Source organism: Anolis sagrei, chromosome 4 (assembly GCF_037176765.1).
Source record: "Anolis sagrei isolate rAnoSag1 chromosome 4, rAnoSag1.mat, whole genome shotgun sequence".
NCBI classification, from domain to species: Eukaryota; Metazoa; Chordata; class Lepidosauria; order Squamata; family Dactyloidae; genus Anolis; species Anolis sagrei.
Window position 1 is genome coordinate 189,482,422 of NC_090024.1, and position 21,029 is coordinate 189,503,450.

At 36.4% G+C, this 21,029-nt stretch overlaps 1 protein-coding gene across 9 annotated transcripts in view; it reads left to right on the forward strand.

Annotated features, from left to right (window-relative positions):
• Positions 1–21,029, forward strand: part of ANKS1A (ankyrin repeat and sterile alpha motif domain containing 1A) — a 158,378-nt gene that overhangs the window by 42,121 nt on the left and 95,228 nt on the right. For 8 of the 9 annotated variants that reach the window (XM_067467989.1, XM_067467991.1, XM_067467993.1 and 5 more), the window contains 6 exons: positions 12,895–13,191; positions 14,167–14,242; positions 15,190–15,291; positions 16,507–16,599; positions 17,894–18,078; positions 20,666–20,749. In XM_067467989.1, coding sequence (XP_067324090.1) covers positions 12,895–13,191; positions 14,167–14,242; positions 15,190–15,291; positions 16,507–16,599; positions 17,894–18,078; positions 20,666–20,749 — 837 coding nt within the window. The remainder of the gene's footprint in view (positions 1–12,894; positions 13,192–14,166; positions 14,243–15,189; positions 15,292–16,506; positions 16,600–17,893; positions 18,079–20,665; positions 20,750–21,029) is intronic. The other variant, XM_067467990.1, reaches the window with a different exon arrangement.

The following is a 21,029-nucleotide window of genomic DNA, read 5'->3' on the forward strand; positions in this document are numbered from 1 at the left end:
GGTATTTAATGAGTTCCTTCACTGGTGTGTCCTGCTATATGTGGGAATCTGATCAGTTTCCAACTTGGACATAAAATTCTAAAGGAAAATTTTTGAAATATCTAGGTATCATATGTCACATTTAATCAGAAAGGGAGAAATACTGGATCTGCTCATGCAATATGATCCAAAACCATTCTAAATTGGATTAATTCTTAATTGGATCATGAGGAATGAAATTTTAGCATCTCAAAATAATTTTTGGAAGTTGGATGAGGACAACAATGCCTCCCATGTATTGTGTGTATGTTTGTATGTGTCTTGCTTTATTGGTTGCACTTTGGCATCTAAATGTTGCTTTGTCTAATCTTTCCTCTATTCTTTTCTTGCTTATCTGGAAACAAAGTACAAAAGTAATTTACCAAAGAAAACTTCTGAGAACAATTCAAAGCATTCTGAAATTACTGTATATGTAGCCCATTTAATATTTTGAAGTATCTTCTTTAATCAATTATATCTTAATCAACCACAAAAGAAGTTACAAAACCCTGTGTTTATCACTATGATTTCCAACTGTTATACTAGGCTTACTAACAAATTGGTTTCTAAGATTCAGCTTCAGTTTTACTGTGCTAGAATGCATGGCATACTCCATCCAAATACAGTGGTTGGAAAACTCTAAACAGGCAGTTTACTTAAATCTTTTTCTGTAGTATAATCTTTCTATTGGAAATGTAGTGCATATACTCAATATTACAGCCTTTAGTGTAGCATGTTCAAATCCTTAGTGTAGTAAATGAGTTGTTGTGCAAAGAGTAATAATGCACAATGAGGCTTGCAGCAGCATATTGATTGCTAGGACTTGCTGCTTCTAAAGTGTTAAAGAGGGATTTTAGGCATCGCAGGGTACTTCAAAAGTCATGTCTCCCTCCTATATATTTCACCCTTTTCTATATATGTAGTTCTCAATCTCATAGTTCCCAATGAGACACATTACAGTCTAGGAAACTGATAAAATAAACCATGATTTTCTGTAGCTCAACAAAGGGCAAATTTAATTCTTTGGCTTAAACCAATAATAATTTCTGTTCATGGTTACTATAATTTTAATATAGTATACTATAATTTCAGCATTTACACAACCAAAAGTATAACACAAAGTTTTTGGTTGTAGTGCATTTTGCTGTACACTGTTGGGATATTTTTGGAAGAAGAGAACAATTAAAAAGAAGACCATTAAAGAGCATTTACTTCAAAATTAGAGCTGGGATCCAAAGAACGAAGAAACACGTTCTATGAGCCTGAACAGGCTTTTATAGTTTTGGAATTCTAAAAACATGGTATGATACCCTACCCATCCCAAAGTATAACCCCACTGAGTTAGTAGCTTCTTGTGTGAGCCACTATCTTGAAGCGTGGCAGGTACTTGGTGAACTGAGTCATTCTCTTTGATGGGATTGGGATCCCCAAGCTCTTTAGGGTGGTATTTTTAAAAATGTGCCACAAAACATAATGTAGCTAAAACTGATTGTAACAATAGATAAATAAATCCATAAAACTTGGTTTTTGAAATGTTCACTTGCATCTACATGGTGCATAATTCAGAACTTTCTAGAGCAGAGAAGTGAGTGTTTCAGTGGTAGCGAACCTCTCCTCAATGCTCATGCATGACATGATTCCTGCTCAAATCCTTACTTCCTTTTTATTCATCACAACAGCAACATTGAACAAAACACACTCTTTGGAGTTTCTTTTTATAGCTGATTGAGTACTTCCTTTGAACAGATTCAGATTGGCTTGACTTCCTTCCTCTAAATGTTTTGGAAGGAAATTATCTAAATTATCAACTTTCAACTTGGCTTGGACTTTGCTGACTTTTCTTCTATTATTGCTTAGAGATTAATGGTATCTGTTGGTTCATTCATGAGGTGTTCATCTTGTTGAGAGTACAATCCCTGGGAATCAGGCATTCTTAGCACTGTGCTCAAATGTGGGAATCTTTACGCTGAACCCACTTCTTCCAGTGTTCACTGCAAAAACCCAATGTGACAGCTTTCATGATCCTCACTAGTGTCATTTGTAAGAACTCACTTCTGTCACCCTTATGTGACACCGCGGAGTCATCCTAAATGCTTCCAAGGTTCATATGAAGATTTGTGTTGCTTTTCTCCCCAACAGGACACCTCTTCAATGCTGCCACTGCAGACACCTTGCCTGAAACCCAGCTCTCAGAATGATAGTGAGCCCAGAGGCCAAGGGTGTCTAAAAACAAAACTTTATTTACAGAAATTAAACTTAAAACAAAATAAAAAAAACTTTTAAAAATTTTAAAAAACAAAGGAATTAAACTTTGAACAGTACATTATTTATGCAGAAACCTTGAGTTGGAAGAGACCACAAGAGCCATTCAGTTCTACTTCCTATCATGTAGAGAAGCAAAATATACCATACAGTAAGGCATCATATCCCATTGTTGGACAGCTCGTACCATCAGAAAGTTCTTTCCTATAGGTTGACTCCATTGTTCCATGTGCCATTCACTAGAGCAGCAGAAAACAAGCCTGCTCCGTTTTTAATATGACATCCTTTCAAATATTTAACGTTGCTTTCAAGTAATCTCTTGACCTTCACTTATCAGGGTAAACATACCCAACTCCCTAAGCTACTACTTATAGGGCATGTTGTCTAAATCTTTTACCATTTTGGTTGATCTTTCTCTTGCTTAGAACTGGATGCAGTATTCTGGGTGAGATCTGGCCAGACAGATTAGAGTAGTACTATTACTTCCCTCAATCTAAACATTATTCCTTTTGATGCAGACTAGAATCACATTGGCTTTTTAAACTGTATCACAGTATTGACTAATGTTCAGCTTGTGATCTACTGAGACTCCCTTTCATATTTACTTTTATCTGTTCATTTCATTTCATTTGAACCTTTGGCTATGTATAGCTTCCAACTACTCACCTGGAAAGTGGCCTTTTTGTAGCCATTACATGCATGCTGTGAGGGTAAACTCTTTGTTCCTCCAGTTCCATAATGATAAAATTGCACTTTGGCTTTCTTATCCAAGGTTTCTGCTTTCCATCTTAACTAGGACATCATGTTGCCTTCTTTAATGAGGAACCCTGTTTCTGACTTTTAGCATTCCCTCCACAAATTTGATGTTCATCTGGTGCACATGTTTTATGTGGACCATACAAGTCCTTTCCAGAAGATTCAAGGATCCTTCATTTGCTATTCAAGTGTCAAGAAGGGCTTATCAATTTCAGCACAAAGTTTTGTAAATTTTACTTTTACTAATCAATTAAACAGATGACTGACTAACAGGGAACCCTGTGATGACCAGAATGGTGGCCACCTTGACAGTATTCCTGGAAGTGTTCCACTGCCAGACATCTGTAGAGTGGCTCAACTCGGCCTCCAGCCTTTATACGGCATTACGGGTTTGTTGTGAGGGCAAGAACAGAGGCTACATTTGGAAGAGCTTTTCCTGTTTCCTGTGTCGCATGGCATTACTTTCTCTGCTAATGAGTAGTTTGCTAGTCTTTTGTAAGAGTCAGCGAGACCATGAAGAAGAATAGGTTGCTTATCTGTAACTATGGGTTTGAGTGAGCCTGTATGCACCCACCTAACCCATCTCACCTCATACATTCTTCTCTCTAAGTATCCTGCGATGCTTAGCTCCTTTGCTGTTGCAGTGATGGTCTCAGATTTGAGTGGAAATCATGCGGACTGTGTACACTGAGGAGGGGCAAAGCTTTTAAGTCTCTTAAGAAGACTGAATGATGCACTGCTCAGGCACAGGTGACCCATTTGTGTGATTTCACAAATGACCATTTGCAGAACCACAGTTTCAGGAAAGTGGCCTGCTTTTTTTTACATTAGAAAGCAACAAAAAAAATTCTTGTTGTTAAAATCAGATGGCATTTCAACCTGATCTATTTCTTTTTTACAGGCATAGTGGTGGTGGCAGGGATCCTAATAATCAATTAATTTGACCAATTCCCATTTTCTCTTGGAGCAGACTAGAAACGGATCTTCAGTGAATCTGTATTGATTGCCTGTATAAACAGTGGAAACAGATGAGGGTGTAAGCCCTTCACCAAGACTTGTTTCTCTAAAATGAAAATTTCTTTTTGTTGTCTTCTAAAGAGTTTTGCATCAAACAAGTTAATGTATCAAGGAAAACTATGATACATTCTATCCATATAGAAAAACGTGGTCATTTGTGACTTTCTTTGATCCCATTTATGAACACGATGTAGTGTTTAATCTTGAATGTAATAAACTACAGATGTAGGCCCATAACAAATCAAAAGTTGTGATGTGTTACTTTGATTTGTTTGCTTGTTTTGCTTGCGCTTGTTACATTTATAGCCATTCTTTTAAACACATGAATCCCTAAAGTTTACTGAGATGAGGGGAAGAGTAGAATTAGAGATTTTTCTCATTTTTATCTCTACTCTCATTTGGCCTATCCACACTCCCTTGTCCCAGTATAATTGCTTCTGTATGAATATTACTTGTTTGATGAAAACTATTAAAGGTAAATCACATGCACAACCAAATGTGTACCACAGATGTCACTACTATCTATACTGCATTGCTTTCAGTTAAAGACATACAGCCAGCCCTTCACATTCATGGGGCTATGTTTTCAGAATCCCGGCAAAATTTTTAAAAGTGAATAAAATACACACTCTCTAGGAATCTCTAGCATGATTTGAAGAAGAATTTCCAGGGGCACCTTCTACACTGCCATATAAAATCTGCATTATCTGCTTTGAACTGGATTGTATGGTAGTGTAGACTGTGGGATATCTGCTTTGATAATCCAGATTATATGGCAGTGTAGAAGAGGCCAGAACCATATTGAAAGATCTAAAGGTTCTTAAAACATTTTAATCAAATTCACAAAAAAATCAAATTCTCAAAAGTTAAGCCCACAAAGGGCTGACTATGTGAATGCACATCCAGTTTATATATATATTGGTCCTGATCTAGCAGCTAAAAATTAATAGAAAGTTTTTCTTCACAGTGTAAATTCTGGTGTGGTTACTGCTTCCCATTTCCCAAGACAGGGGTGTATTTTTTGTTTATTTCTGAGAAAATTGGGTTTAGATTATGTGTCCACCCCTATATCCCTTTACTCTCAGATTCACTAAGCTATTTTAAGTTGCCCTCCACCCAATAACTAAGGGTTCGTGCCTGCATGTCTCCTTCCATTTTCCAAGGATAGGAGTAGGATAGAGTTGTGGCTAGGTGGAAGCTATTTTTAGAAGTACATATTTTTTCTGAGAGAGAAAAAAATACAGGAACCTGCTTCTATCCTGTTTTTTCCTGCTGCTTATCAGGTCCACATGGTGTGAATCCAGTCTGAAGATTGGGAAAAGTGATAATTAGATGGTTGATAAAGATACTATTGAAAAGAGACCAGTTTTTTCAGTCTTCACACCTGTTAGCCACTAAACCAGGGGTCCTCAGACTAAGGCCCAGGGGCTGGGTGCGGCCCTCCAAGATCATTTACCCGGCCCTTGCTCAGGGTCAACCTAAGTCTGAAGCGACTTGAAAGCACACAACAACAACAACAACAACAACAACAATCCTATCTCATCAGCCAAAAGCAGGCCCACACTTCCCATTGAAGTTTATATTTGTTAAAATTGTTCTTCATTTTAATAATTGTATTGTTTTTAAGTGTTTTTTGCACTACAGATATGATATGTGCAGTGCGCATAGGAATTCATTCATTTTTTTTCAAATTATAATCCAGTCCTCCAACACTTTGAGGAACTGTGACCTGGACCTCTGTTAAAAAAATTTGAGGACCTCTGCACTAAAGTATTCAGTTATCTAAAGATGAGATTTGTTTAGATCAGGGCTAGGCAAAGTATAAGGGACATTTGTACCTTAAAAAATAAAACAGTGGTTGGAGGGGCCTTCCAACTACAGTTTTATTTTTTGCAGCTCCTGGAAATTTCTCACTTTGGTTTTAAAAACAGAATGACTGACTGTATCAAAGCAAGCCAGTGACATTGCATATGAAGTAAGTTTCATGTTGAGCAGGTTTTGAGATGGATGGAAGCCAAATTAAACCAATTTACTAACCATGGAGCTTTGACAAATAACTGATTGGTGATCAGGGATTACTGATCTTCCCAGGCAGATCACTAGGTAAGTTTCATTATTAAGTCACTACTGTCAGAGGTCGAAGCATCCATTCACCTGACTGCTTGAAAAAGTCTATCCTGACTGCTGTGTTTGTTTTTAAAAAAACCCAATATAAATGGAAAAATATCAGACACATGAAGTTCTGGATATCTGAAGATGTTATTTTGTTTGATACTAAGGAACTTTAAAGGTTTTTCTAGTCACATAGAAGCTGTACAGCTTCATTCTTGGTGTAATTACAGCAATAAGAAAACGTAATAATTACAGAACTTCAATTGTTTTACCATGATAGTTTTCATAAATCAAACCTGTGCTTTTCTAAGTATTTAGGAAAGTTTACATTCAAATATTTGGTGTCTTGTGAAATAAAATGAGGCATAAATTAGGCAACCACAGAGTATTTAAGAATCGTGTGAGGTGTATAAGTAAAGTTTACATTCAAACCTTGATTACATTAGCTCAGTTAAAGGGAAGAATTGGAACCATTGTAAAGGAGAGTTTCGCATGCACACACCCTTCCTCAGTAAAAGAATGATAAATTGTTTATACCACGATCATCTCAGAGCATGTGGTTTCCACAGGTTGGAGAAAGACCATTCAGCAGACCTCAGCCCCTAGTCAGTTGTATATAGAGCATTCATTCATTTTTTAAATGCTCTGAAACATTTTGAACTTTTACAGACATCGCCAGGACCTTGCATTCAGACTGGAAGCATATATATGTAGACAGGTGTTTCAAGTCTTTTAAGAGGCTGTTTGTGATTTCTTTGTGGAATTCTGATTAGCAACTTTTGTTGTGAACCAGAAGCTTTAACAGAACCAAACACAAGGGTAAAGGTCCAACAAAGTTTATTAAAGTAACAAAAATAGCTTAGAAACACTTAACTCAGTGTTACTAGCAAAAACTGAAAGTCTGTAGCAAAAGGCCAAGTGAAAAACACAACTTGGAATATAATCTGGATTATACTGGAATATAATCTGGGATAACAAAAAGTATCAGCAAACTGCTTCAAAAACACAGAGTCCAATAAACATCAATAAATAAGTTAGGAGCAAGCAAAAACGTAGTCTAGAAACAGTCCAAGGTCAAGGCACGTCCAGAAGAAGCTGTAGCAGTCCAAAGCGCGAAGTTGTCATCCCAAAAACAATCCGAAGTCAGCAGGAAGATAGCAGTTAGCACTTACATGATTCCAGACGGTAGAAGCACGGAAACACAGAGATCTGCAGTCCCAGGACCCAAGGCAAGAGTAATGGCAGCAACAAAGTCCCAAGTCCAATACAACACTTTGCCTACTGCAAAGTTCCAATAGTTTGATACCTTACTTTTATCCTATAACTCCTCACCAGAGGTGGATCTGGACTCCACCCTGTCTTCATCACTCTCAGGTGCCTTTGCTTCCACAGCTGCTCGCCACCGCCCGTCCCTCCAACTTTTCCAGCATCTATCAAGACTTAGATCACCCCCATGTATTTCCAGGTTGCCAGTCTCCTGAAAACTCTTCAAACTCCTCACTTGATGTGGGTTGGGTACATATGTCCCTGATCTCTTGTACACGGGTCCAATCTAACCCATCCCCCTCCCCGTCATCACTCCCAGTCCCATCACTCCCCGTGAACTCCATGAAGTCTTCCTCCTTAGTTGGAGCATTAAGTATTTCACGGATCCGCTTCCTTTCTCTCTCTTCATCTGACTCTTGCTCCCGAGTAGCCCGTTTCAAGCCTCTGCCCCTATCTCCCTCCTAATCCATTTCAGAATCTGAGAAACCTTCAAATGATTCAGAATCTGTAGGTGTCATGAATATCTCCCTAATTCGCTTCCTTTGCTGCTCTTGATCCAGCATCTGAGCAGCCCTCTTTCCCCTCCTACTACCAGTTGTAGCTTGCTCAACACACTCTACTTCAACAACTGTTTTGAAACATTTTAGACTAGCTGCAGCTTCTCTTTAAGGGCATCTTAATGTGAATGAGCTAATGTGAGTGCTCATGACTCAGTTATTAGGAAGAGACTGAAGAAAAATATTGATGTGAAGACAGCCAGGAGGAAACCACTGTTCTTTAAAAATAACATTGCTCTATATCCACATTTGCAAAAAACCATAAAGATAATCTCCCAGAATTCTGAAACAATGATCTCTGGGCAAACAGGTCAAATATGTAACTTCTTGGGCTCATTTACAAAGATTACCTTTGGCAAAAAGCAAATACTGAGTGAAAACAGAAGAAGCTCATTCTAAACATCAAGCATGATGGCAGCAATGAGTTCAGTCAAGCCTGCCTTGCTGTCTCAGGACCTGAATGAGTTGCCACCATTCACACAGACAGGCCCGTAGCCAGGATTTCGTTTCGGGGGGGGCTAAAAAATTTTCAGGGGGGGTTTCGGGGGGGGCTGAGTTTCGGGGGGGGGGGCTGAGTCTGAGTGAAAGAGGGTCTAGCCTAGCAAACCTTTTGTATCATTACCCCAATACCCCCATACATATGGGATATATTGAGAATGGTGATCAAATCATGATATTAATAAACATAACAGTTTAAATAATGCACCAGTAAGGCCTTTTCGCGAATCACCATGAGAATTTCGGGGGGGGGGCTGAAGCCCCCCGAGCCCCCCCCCTGGCTACATGCCTGCACACAGACATATATTCTACACTATATCACTGGATTCTAGAATAGAAACTAAAACGAACACATACAATACAACAGTGCTCTGGAACATACTAACAGATCTACTCAATACTGTGTTTTAAAATGGTCTAATCCAGCAGTTCTTAACCTCTGGTCTGTAGACTCCTGGGGCACAATGTCCTCAAAATTCATCTGGAAAGGCTCGAAGAAATGTTATGAGTGTTTACAGTTAAGACAGACAGACAGACAGATAGACAGATGATCATACCTTGATCTCAAATACAATTCTTTTACAAGTGATATCTTTATCAAAAGAAGTGAACTGATGTCATCTAAGCCAGTATCAAGGAACAGTTATTAGAAATAATTTGTATGTCCATCTATTTTGTTCTGCAACTGAATGAAAGCACCGACATAACATACAAAGCAACCTTATGTGAGCATAAGATGAATATTTTTGAAGACTTACTCTTCATCTCATTGGTATGCACTACAGTTGAAGAAACATTTAACAACTTAAATGAGTTTATAACATCTCATTATATTGGGATAGATTGGAAGTCACATAGAAGTGGCACAAGCAGTATACAGAAAGCGTACTGGACTTGTAGCACGGATTATTGAAATCATATTGTTGGTGACTGGGTACTATTCCTGCATATATAGGAATGCTCTAGTTGCAAAGGAAGTACCAGAAAAATTAAAGCGGAATTTTTAAAATCAATCTTTCAAAGTTATTAAAGAAATTTTGAGCAGCTTTGTAAATATGTGGACAGTGAACACCATCAACTTTTGCTACACCGGTTTTGCTATCACAAGATAAAGTTTTGTCTCAAGAGGTGAGATCAGATTATTTCTCATGGAGCATCAATTTTAGCTTAACACAATTGTTTGTGAGAGTTTTCCTGATTAATAAAATTAGCATCATTTTGTCAGATATCTTTACTCATTTAAATATAAATCAAGGAGAAAAGGTTACAGTTTCTAAGGTTGAAGACAAGATAGAAGCAGTGATAAAAAAGTTGGAATTGTGGCATGACTACCTATCAAACCAAAACTATAAGATATTTGCAAATATCACACATTTTATTAGTTCCATTGACAAAGAACTGTCTGAAGAGGACACATTATTATACAACATTTGAAAGATTTGCAACATAGTTTATGTGAATATTTTCCTGTTCCTGATCCAGGCAAAAACTGAACTAGCAGCCCATTTTCAGTTAACTTATACTAACTAGAGGCTCACAGTGGCAATGTAAGGCAAGCTTATAGTAATATCCATGGATAGTGTTCTGAAATGACAATTCAAGAAACTCTCCATTCCAATTTACTAGGCTCACTTGCAAGAAGGTTTTCTAGAGCTATCAAAGAACCATGAAAGCATTTGTGCCATTCATAACAATGTACTTAGGTGAAAAATCATTCCCGACTCTTGTTTATCTTAAAAATAAGTGTAGAAACTGTATAAAATGCAAGCAGAATACAAGTTTTAGCTATTAAGCCTGATATAGCAAGACTTGTAAATGAAATACAGGACCAGCCTTCTCAGAAAGTGCTAAACTTGTATTCATTGTTGCTCAAAGGAGTTTTGCTAAATACTAATTTAATACTAATTTTGGTAAATACTAATTCACATACTTATACATTTTCATACCTAGATATTGACTGTTGGGTTACCTGTGGATTTAAAAAGGCTGACATCATGTTTGTGTGTCATTTGTTTAGTCATCTTATCTGTTATTCTCTATCAAATTATGGATTTAGATTAAGATCTAACAACAGGTGTTTACAAACTTATAGCTACATTATATATAGCTATATATATGCTTACTGCATATATATGATACAACTTCTGGATCACTATTAGTTGAGAAAATAATTACAATATTCTGTTATATGATCCTTGTTGTTAAAATAATTGCAAGTAAAATGATGGCATAAGGAGTTTAGTTGTTTGCTTTGCTAGGCCACTGGGAAATCACATGGGCACCATTTGTTGTTTTGTCTTGTAAGATGTATATGTGCTTTCTTGTATACTACAGCTGTTGGGAGTATGTGACGGTACCTAGTTTTTAACAATATTTTCATATTAATCAGATGAAGTATTAACTGATGTATTTTAGACTGAATTGTAAAGCCCTTTTGATTTTGAAGCCATTTAAATTATAATGTGTGAGAGAATTAGACAAAACCCATCTGTGGCGTCTCAGCAAGTGATAACCATATTTATGACATACAAAATTCCTTCACATTTAGGTGCTGCACAGGATTAAAAAACAGTATAATTTTCAGTATTATTTAGCTCTTGCACACAAATTTAAAATTTAATAGCTTATAAATTTAAATATAGACATGTTAATTAGCTAAGACCAATTACAATTTGCTCTGTTAGTACAATTTAATAATGGCTGCATCTATTCCCCTTGTCTTCATATTCCTCTCCTCATTTAGTCTGTCTTCATGTCAGCAAAATATAACTGGGTCTGGGCAGAATTGATGCTGTAGGCTACAAAATATAGGACAAAGCCTCCACTCTTGACTTCTGTCCTTGGTGATGACTGCTGTATTTCATGATAAATTATTGTATAATGTTCTGACAAAAGGTTTCACAATTCTTCGTACCTTCCACTTACTTACTGAATTCTACCAGTCCTGAACAATATGCTCTTTTCTTTTATTCTTTGTGAGTTTCTGTGCATGCTCTTAATGTTGCATTACCTCATCTAGGTTCACCTTTGCTATAAATCTCTTTCTCCCTAGCATCTGCTTGGCTTGGACTGTTGCTTTGTCATCACCAAACAGTATTGTTTTCTCCAGTTTTTAAATGTTTGTGCATATGTGTTGCTGTTTACATTAATATCCTTTGTACCTGCTTTTAAAAATGCATCCATGAATATAAGTCCAACTTTTGTCTCATTTTTTTGTCATATTTTCATATAGCTAATACCGTTTTTACAGCTTGTCCTCTGTTTTTTTTTTTTTAAAAAAAAACAGACTCCCCCCCCAAATTCTATAACCTTGAAAGTTTTGGTATTATATTTTTTTGCTGAAATTAATATTTCTGTATATTGTTGAAGGCTTTCATGGCCGGAATCACTGGGTTGTTGTAGGTTTTTTCAGGCTATATGGCCATGTTCTAGAGGCATTCTCTCCTGACGTTTCGCCTGCATCTGTGGCAAGCATCCTCAGAGGTAGTGAGGATGACCTCACTACCTCTGAGGATGCTTGCCACAGATGCAGGTGAAACGTCAGGAGAGAATGCCTCTAGAACATGACCATATAGCCCGAAAAAACCTACAACAACCCAATATTTCTGTAAATACAAGCTGTTACTCACAACAGGTTACTATTTGCATTATTGATATATGTAGGTACTTCCATATTTTCAGTAAGGTTTGCAAAGTTATATAAGTAGGATTTGAAAGATTGCTTAGGTTCATGTCCAGGGTCATGATTGAGCCTATTGAATTTTAAAAGTTCTGGGTGCTAACTTCATACTACTGTATTATGAAGTGTATCTGAATTCCCTGAGTTTTAAAAACTAGAGTGTGGGGAGGAAGCTGCTGTTTGAGACATGTAATGTGTTTTTTTAAATTTATTATGGAACTAGTTTCACAGTTCTTTGGAACTAGTTTCACAGCAGCATTTAAAAATGCATAATTAAGAATGAGCGAGATCTATGTTGCTTTAAAAACAAAACAAGGGAAATAAATCCATTGTGTTACTATTGGGGATTGAAGACATTAAATGAATATACAAAATTAAGACGACATGCTTTCAACAGCAGTATTCATGGAGCAGATATTAGGTCAAGCTATGTTTACCAGTGAAGACCAGTTGAAACATTCATAATGCTCTGGAAAAGAAATGTCGAATATTTGGTCTACAATCAAACTAGAGTGTATTTAAGAGTGTAAAAATGATTAGAATACAGTGATGCAATGCACTTGGAAGGTAATTTTATCATGTAGTAGTGCATAAACAGAAGGAAGGGATTTTTACAGTTTAATTTTATGTATTTGTAATTGTTATATGCAATATTTATGTATATTTTCAAGAAGCAGTAACTGTCATTCAGATGGGCTTTTAATGGCTTTTGTACTTGTGTAATCTCAGAATAACGACAATGAGACGGCACTGCACTGTGCAGCTCAGTATGGACATACAGAGGTGGTGAAAGTTCTCCTGGAGGAGTTGACTGACCCTACAATGCGCAATAACAAGTTTGAGACCCCTCTTGATTTGGCTGCACTCTACGGCAGATTGGAAGTGGTGAAGATGCTGCTGAATGCCCATCCCAATCTATTAAGCTGCAATACTAAGAAACATACACCCTTACATCTGGCAGCTAGAAATGGTCATAAAGCTGTAGTTCATGTTCTTCTTGATGCAGGCATGGATAATAATTATCAGGTATTTTGTAAAAGATATTCTATGTATTTTAATGCAATATTATTATTTTTTAGGTAACAGATATTGGACCAGATGCTAAGTTTTATGGCACAGTAGAACTGTCCCAAAGGTTGATAACTAGTTTGATAGCTGTGTTGAGTGTTAGTTCCAGGTTTTGAGAAACTCTTGGACAAGTTGTTTTGCCAGCTTTCTCCCGTTGTGCACAATGAATTAAAGACTGAGCCAGAGGGGTGCGGTGGAATGTGTTAAGTTCATGAAATAGGTTTGTAAGGGTCTTAACTGTTAGTTTTAATACTTCCAATATTTAATATTATGTTAATGTCTATATATTTTTTAGATTTTAAATTGTATAAATTATATTGTTTTCGTGTTAGCCACTCATTTAAGAGAGATAAAGCATAATACAAATACAAATAACAACAACAACAACAACAACAACAACGTGAGGAGGCAGGAACAGCAAGGAAAAACAAGAAGCCCAAGAGGCTGTAGTGATTGACACCAAACCCCAATTTTCATGATACTGGTCCAAGTGTCATCACCAGAGTTTGGATTAAAAATATTTTCTCAAGCCACTTGCACAATGTCTACTGTCTCTTTGCAAATCCACATACACATTTCACTAAATAGACTGGTATATGATCTTTCACATGTATGCTCCTGCAGCAAATATGCAAACATGTTATATATTTTCAACTCAACTAAATTTTCTATTAGTCCTGTCATTAGGAGAAATACACACGGACCTTGTTTAGATTAGAAGTCTAGTTTATTCTTGTTAATATCATTCAAAATAATCACTCCCTATCTTAAAATACGAGATTCTTGTTTCTGGTTTTAAAGAAAGCTTGGAGAATTTTGCAGTTTATGGATGAAGTAGCAGGTAGCCTCTCTTTGTAACATGAGTCTGCGTGAATGTGCAAAAATATGTTACATGAATTTTCAAATTGGCCTTATTCTATGTTTGATTTACAGACAGAAAAAGGCAGTGCTTTGCACGAAGCAGCTTTGTTTGGCAAAACAGATGTGGTCCAGATATTGTTAGCTGCAGGTGAGAAGCGTTTTGAATATTCTAGGCATATCTTTCTCTGTTGCTAATTTTCAATTGCCTAAGCATAGTTCCTTTCAAGAACGTTCAACATAAATACTGATTCAGTATCTATATCTAAAATGTTGAAATAAGCAATGTTTTGAGGATTTCTTCTGGCTCTTATCAGTGTTTTTTTTTAACCTGCACTACATGCCCTGCTTGATGATAGTGCAAGAAATATAACAATTTTAATAAAATTAAACAGAATTTAATAGAATTTTATTTTTATTTAATTTTAGGCACTATAAATTGAAATTGAGGTGTTTTTAGTATAACAAATGTGACCATGTTAATAAAAGCTAAACATAATTTAATAGAACAATATGCATGTTGAAACCTAAACAATATAAAAACATTCAAACAAAAAGATCTTGCATTTCTAAAAGAAGTTTCAACTTTGATACTTATCTGAGGAAAGGGAGGGCTATAATTTTGAACTGGCCCGCAGAACATGCATTTTGCATATGCTTGTCTGAATATTGGTCATGTGAAGAATAATTAAGACAGTGTTTTGAGCAGACCCAAAAATTAAATGAAGAAAGAACAAAAGTGTTATCATACTTTAAGGTTATTCCACAGTGATGCTGTTTAGCTTTAAGGTGACAGAAGACATTTCTTTTCCTTTCCTAGTCAGTCATAATCATAGGGTACCAAATCTCAACAGATAAAAGTCTAGATGCTGCAGAATCATAAAAATCTTCTCCCCTCTATTAATAGTAGTTTGTTTTCGCCACAGTTTAGTGCTACCTTTGCTTCCAAATTCAGCTACAATTAAGGTATACAAGGATTCACAATGTCTTTTTTATCATGTTACGTTTTCTTCAGAAGTTTGACTTTTTAGTGATAGATTTTGGATAAAGCCAAATTTCTGTATCAATATATCAATAACTCATTCTGTTTTATCTAAGGCATTGATGTGAATATAAAAGATAACAGGGGCCTGACTGCTTTGGAAATTGTGAGAGAGCTCCCATCACAGAAAAGCCAACAAATAGCAGCTCTCATTGAAGGTAAACAATATGAAATACAAAGGGATGGCATCTTAAATATCTGTAGCTGTAAAAATCCATGTTAATTTTGAATAGAAACTAAGCTACTTCACATATTTGTGTGTGCATGCACACACAAATACAATATATATGGTTCTTTTTCAGTGCGTTCATTCTCCAATGTGTTGGGTTGCTTAAGAGCTGTGGCATGAAGATGAATATATAGCATGACACTTAAAAGTATAAACTGTTAGTATGTTAGGTGTATAAAGATTCTTACCTTGATTCTTAATCTCCTTAATTTTATAACTTACTTTCAGTTCAGTATGGTATAATATATCTCTGTTTATGGGATCTTATATGTAATGTTGTAAGCTGCCCCAAGTCCCTTTTGTGAGAGGGGGTGGGATACAAAGAAGTTTATTATTATTATTTATGTACCTTATAAAAATAATAAGATATAAGGAAATTTATTTACACAACAGCAAAGGAAAAGTTCTGATTTAGGCAACTTTTTTGAAATATTTGAAGTTCTGAAAAAGCATCCCTAAAATGGTGTTTAATGCTTTCCTAAATGACTGAGTTGTAGAGAAGAGATGTATATCCATGGGGTTTGCATTCCCAAACTGAGGTCTCACCACAGGAAATGGTCCCTCTTTTTTCCTGTTGAAATAGTATTGTTTGAGTGGCCAATATTAGCTAATGTCATTAGTGAGGGAAGAAGAATGTTCGAAGCATTTCCACTTGGATATTCTAAAAGCTTAGTGTTGTCTTGTGTCAACTAGTTGTAATAGTCTGTCTAATATGTTTCATCCAATGCTGGCCTAGTGAAGAGAATTTGCAGAACTGGGGCTCCCCTCACTTATTTTCCTCTGATCTCCTGTACAGATGCTATATAGACGTTCACTAGTTACATAGATTAAATCAGCTATTATACAGAAGGCTGAACTGGGAAAGGGTGATTGTTGACGAGCTGCTGGGGATAGCTTCTATGAATAGAAGTTCTCTCTACTTGTGGAATTGCAATAATTGTTTGCAATCCATAGTTTCTTGGAATTACACTAGTTGGTTACAATCCAGAATTTCTTGGATCTAAGGGTTCACTAATCAGAGCTTAATTGAACAAATTAAATAGCTCCTTTTGCACTTTGTAAGATCTGTATTGAAATACTGTTTGTTTTGCTTCTACACATTTTTGGTTGCAACCACTGCTATACAGTCTTTTTATTTGTTCAGAGAGCACAATGGGGAAGAAGGCAAATACAGTGGAAGAGAAGAGCACATCAGCATCATCTACTTCTAATGAAACCTTAGTTCAGTTATCCCAAGGTAAACATTTCTTGGAAAAGAAAGGGCTAAATTTTGTTAAGTAATGCAAGAACACATTGCAGGTGGGTCAAGGTAATAAGAGTTACAGTATTATTGACCTTGTGGTAGTTTGCAGACAAACAAAATGCTCCTAGTATTTTAGACTAAAAATATTACTTTAATACTTTGCAAATGTGGATGGCAGTATCTATTAATCCAAGTATATATTTTGGAGCCAGCATGGGATAATGGTTTGAGCATTGGACAATGACTCAGAAGACTACAGCTGCAATCCCCGCTCAGCCATGAAATCTAGTGGGTGATTTTAGACAAGTTGCACTCACTCAGTCTTGGAGAAGGGCAAAAACAAATCTTGCCAACATATGGTCTCTATAAATCAGAAATGAATTGAAGGCTCACATTGAGAAAATACATTTTATTTTATGTTGACGTTCAATAACAGTATGTCTTCATTGCTAAATAGATGATAGGAAGAAAGAAAACAAAATAAAATGGATATTTCCATCTTCAGGATGTGAACAGGATACAGGAGCAGATAGAGGTTCAGTATTGCTTATCCGGCATTCTAAAATCGAAAATCATCTATATAGTTCAATGTGTTGTGACTTCACAACCTCTGAAGTTGCCTGCCATAGATTCAGGTGAAACGTCAGGAAAGAATGCTTCTGGAACATGGCCATTCAGCCCGGAAAACTCACAGCAACCCATCTATATGGTTGACTGAAATAATGATCCACTTGCTTTTGGTTGATTTGGTGTAGGCAAAATTTGTTTCATGTACACAGTTATTTGAAATATTGTGTGAAATTTCCTTCAGACAAAGTATATAAGGTGTACATGAAACATAAATGAATTTCGTATTTCGACTTCTCCTATATAATTTCATTATGCAAATACAGATACTCCAAAATAAATCAATTAAAGCTGAAATATTTTTTGCTTTCAAGCATTTCAGATAAGTAATAATCAGCCTGTCTTGCTTTAGGTGTTTTGGACTTGTGAATCGTGTACATTCATGTAAGTGAGTACCAGCATCTTCTGTTGGGCTCTTACATTGAGTCAATATAAGTCTAACATTTTTACATTTGTAATATTCCTTATAAGTCACTAATCTTAGGATGCTTCTCCAACTGCGCAGGGAGAGCTGAAGTAAACCTATAGGATTTATTAGAAATCCTTTCTCGTGTTTTCTGGGAGGCAAATAAACTCAGACCATAGCTTGGCACAGCAACATTTATTCTTAAAACTAATTGTTTGCAGCTGTTAATTATTTCTAAACATTTGCTCTCTCTAGGAAATGTGGAAAAAGCAGTGACAGAACTGATAATAGATTTTGACGGAAAGCCAGAGGAATGTCCGTATGAAGTCTTGTACAATGCAACGTCTTGCCATTCTTTGGACAGCCTGGCCAGTGGAAGATCTTCAGACAGAGACTCTGTGAACAGGGAAGCGGAGATGACCAATGTTAGAGTGAGGCCTGTATGTAGCCTGATGTGTGTTGTCTTTTCCCTTTTTATGGAAATTAGTCTGGGATATATCACCAGGCCTGTGCACTCTCCAAAATTGCAGTAAGTTCATAGCCTAGCAATACAGTTTGGAAATACTATTAAATAATTGCAAGAGGCTTTGCTTACTGAGCAACTGGAAACTCACCCCTGCTGCATGTGCTATGTGTGACAGCTCTTAAGCATTATAATTTCATGCGATGGCAAGCTTAATTTTGGTTAAAAAATTATTCTGCACATGTTTACTTGGCTGAGATATTAGCTACAATAATTAATATCTTCACAATACTAATGTTCACTCACAAGGAAAGAAGCTTGTTTAGAGCATGATCTTCATTTAACTCTGTTTTTATTCACCTTTATTCCACCAGGGAACAATTTCTGTATTGCAAGGATCTTGAATGCAAGACTTATCTGCCAGAGTGTTAGTTTGTGATTTTAATTTGGCAACAAAACCAATTGGAACTTGTAGACGGAATCCAGCAGGGGGAGCTTTGAGGCTTATAGGATAACGCAGTCGCCTCAGTGAGATCTCCAACAGAAGATCAGTCTTGCTTAAAAGAATCTGCTTTTGCTGTGTCTGTTCTTTAGAAGAGATAACATTGCACTTTGAAAGCATGCTACCTTGGTTTCAACATTTCTGGCTGAATAGCTTCATAGAAAACATTTTTAATGCATACATATAACACTGAAGTAGAGGAAAAGAAGCAACTTCAAAAGCTGATGGAAAAGAGGACTGCTGGATTCTAGTCTCGTTTCACAATAAGAGATTCAATGTACAGTATTAGTTTTTAAGGCAATTATTCTATGGCTGTCCCATATTACAAGCAGACTGAGAAGTTTGAAATCATGCTGTGAGGTAGCTGAAAAAAAATATAATTTCTCTTTGTGGACAGACTGTTGTCTTGTCAGATGGGCTCACCTTAGTTGGTTTAATACTTCAAGTGAAGATAAAAAGAAAGTTGAGAAAGAGCCAAACTAAAGCAGAGTTAGGACAAAGGTGAAGCTAGGTCAACAAGTGGGGACACTATATCCGAATCTTCTTGCTTAGACCAGTGAGCAAACCTCATCTGAGAGCCTTATACACAGGCTAGGGAATAAACTATATATCTTGCTCTGCCATGTAAAAATGCTTTCTCTATAGTTGACTGGTTCTTTTGTAAGACCAATTCAGCCTAAAATTGTGCACATTACATAAAAAATATGAAATTTGGAATTTTTGGGCATTGTCCAAAACAAAATTTGAACATTTAGCCCAGTGGGTGTAGCAGGAGATTGGCATGTGTTTTGTTCTTTTTGACTATGAGTATGGACTAAAAATGCCACATGAGCAATTATGCTGAATGTAATTTTTAGCAAGGTGCAAAATCCTGGTAGTATTACAAAGTGCTCCAGACTGGGATAGGAAGGCACATGAAGATCTTCATGTCAACTCAGATAGATAATTCTTGACCAAACCCTGGAAAGGTGATAAGAACTCATGCATACTATCAGTACAAAATGAGACACAGTAGTGACTTTATGTACTACACAGTAGATTTGTATATTTCAATTTGGCTTTTTAATGTCTGGGGTTAATATTAGTTCATGGAGAGATATAAATTATATTTAATCAGAGTACGTTTCATTTTTTAAACAAGATTTTCTAGCAAGTTCTGTGTTTGTGTGTATAAAGATGTTAATAAAATATCATATTTCATTGTGAATATTAACATGTTCCATTTTGCATTTTCTGTTTTCTTTATATGCATTCAATTTCATTTGCTATTTAATTGGTAGAGGATACTATAATCACCATCAAAATGTTACATTCACATGGAGAGTATTCATTTATGGCTGAAAAGTATAAAAATGAAAACTCACTCTAAGCTGGAGTAGATGTGAACAGGGATCCATATCAGAACATATTTAGATTTGTTTTTATTACTGTATGTCCAAACCAAATTTGATGCTTTTAATCCAAAGGGCAGAAGTGTTTTTGAAAAACTTCATAACCACTGCATTAAGTAGTTCTTTCTCATTCAGTGTCAGAACTGAATATTCTGTTTTTCTTTTGCTGGAGTGGGTTAAAAGTGGAATACATATATAGCCTGAGTCCTGCCGACACTACAGTAGAGCATTACTCCTAGATGCACACGTAAACATGTTCAATCTTTGAGTGTGTTCATGCCAGTTGTCTGAAACTGACTATTCCAGTGAATTAGATGGTGCAAGGAGCAGCAGTAATGCCATGACAGAAATCTTAGTAGTAAGATAGCCAGTAGTGGGGCTGTATATGTCAAATAGTTCATCTTCCTATAATAAATTCCTATGACTTGAAAAACATTGTGAGAATCCAGCATTATCACGTGGTAACAGATAATATTAAGCCAAAACACATGTTAAAACATTACAAAAACAATACAGAAAATATTTGAATGGAAGCCAAATGCCAATTTTTCTAGGACATACCCTCTGTTAGCATGAGTGTAGTAAATTCTTTTGCTCTTGCTTCCAAAAAGATTGAAATTCTGAAGTAAATGTGAAACAAGGCTGTTAATTTATGGTTTTCTCTTTCCCAGAGAGAACGCCCACCTCCTCCTGCTAAGCCTCCCCCTGATGAAGAGGAAGAACATGCAGAAAAGAAGCAGAGTGCATCCTCAAAAGTAAGTGTAGTGTTCTTCTCTTGGGTTGCAGCAGACTCAATGTTTTAAAAATATTTTAATATCTTTAGAAAAGATGTGCATTAATATGAGTATCTGCCATCCTAGCAGTTCAAAAGCATACAAATGTTAGTAGGTCTATAGGTGGGAAGGTAATGGCGCTCCATGCAGTCATGCCGACCACGTGACCTTGGAGGTGTCTACAGACAATGCCGGCTCTTTAGCTTAGAAATTGAGATGAGCACCAACCCCCAAAGTCGGACACGACTGGACTTAAAGTCAG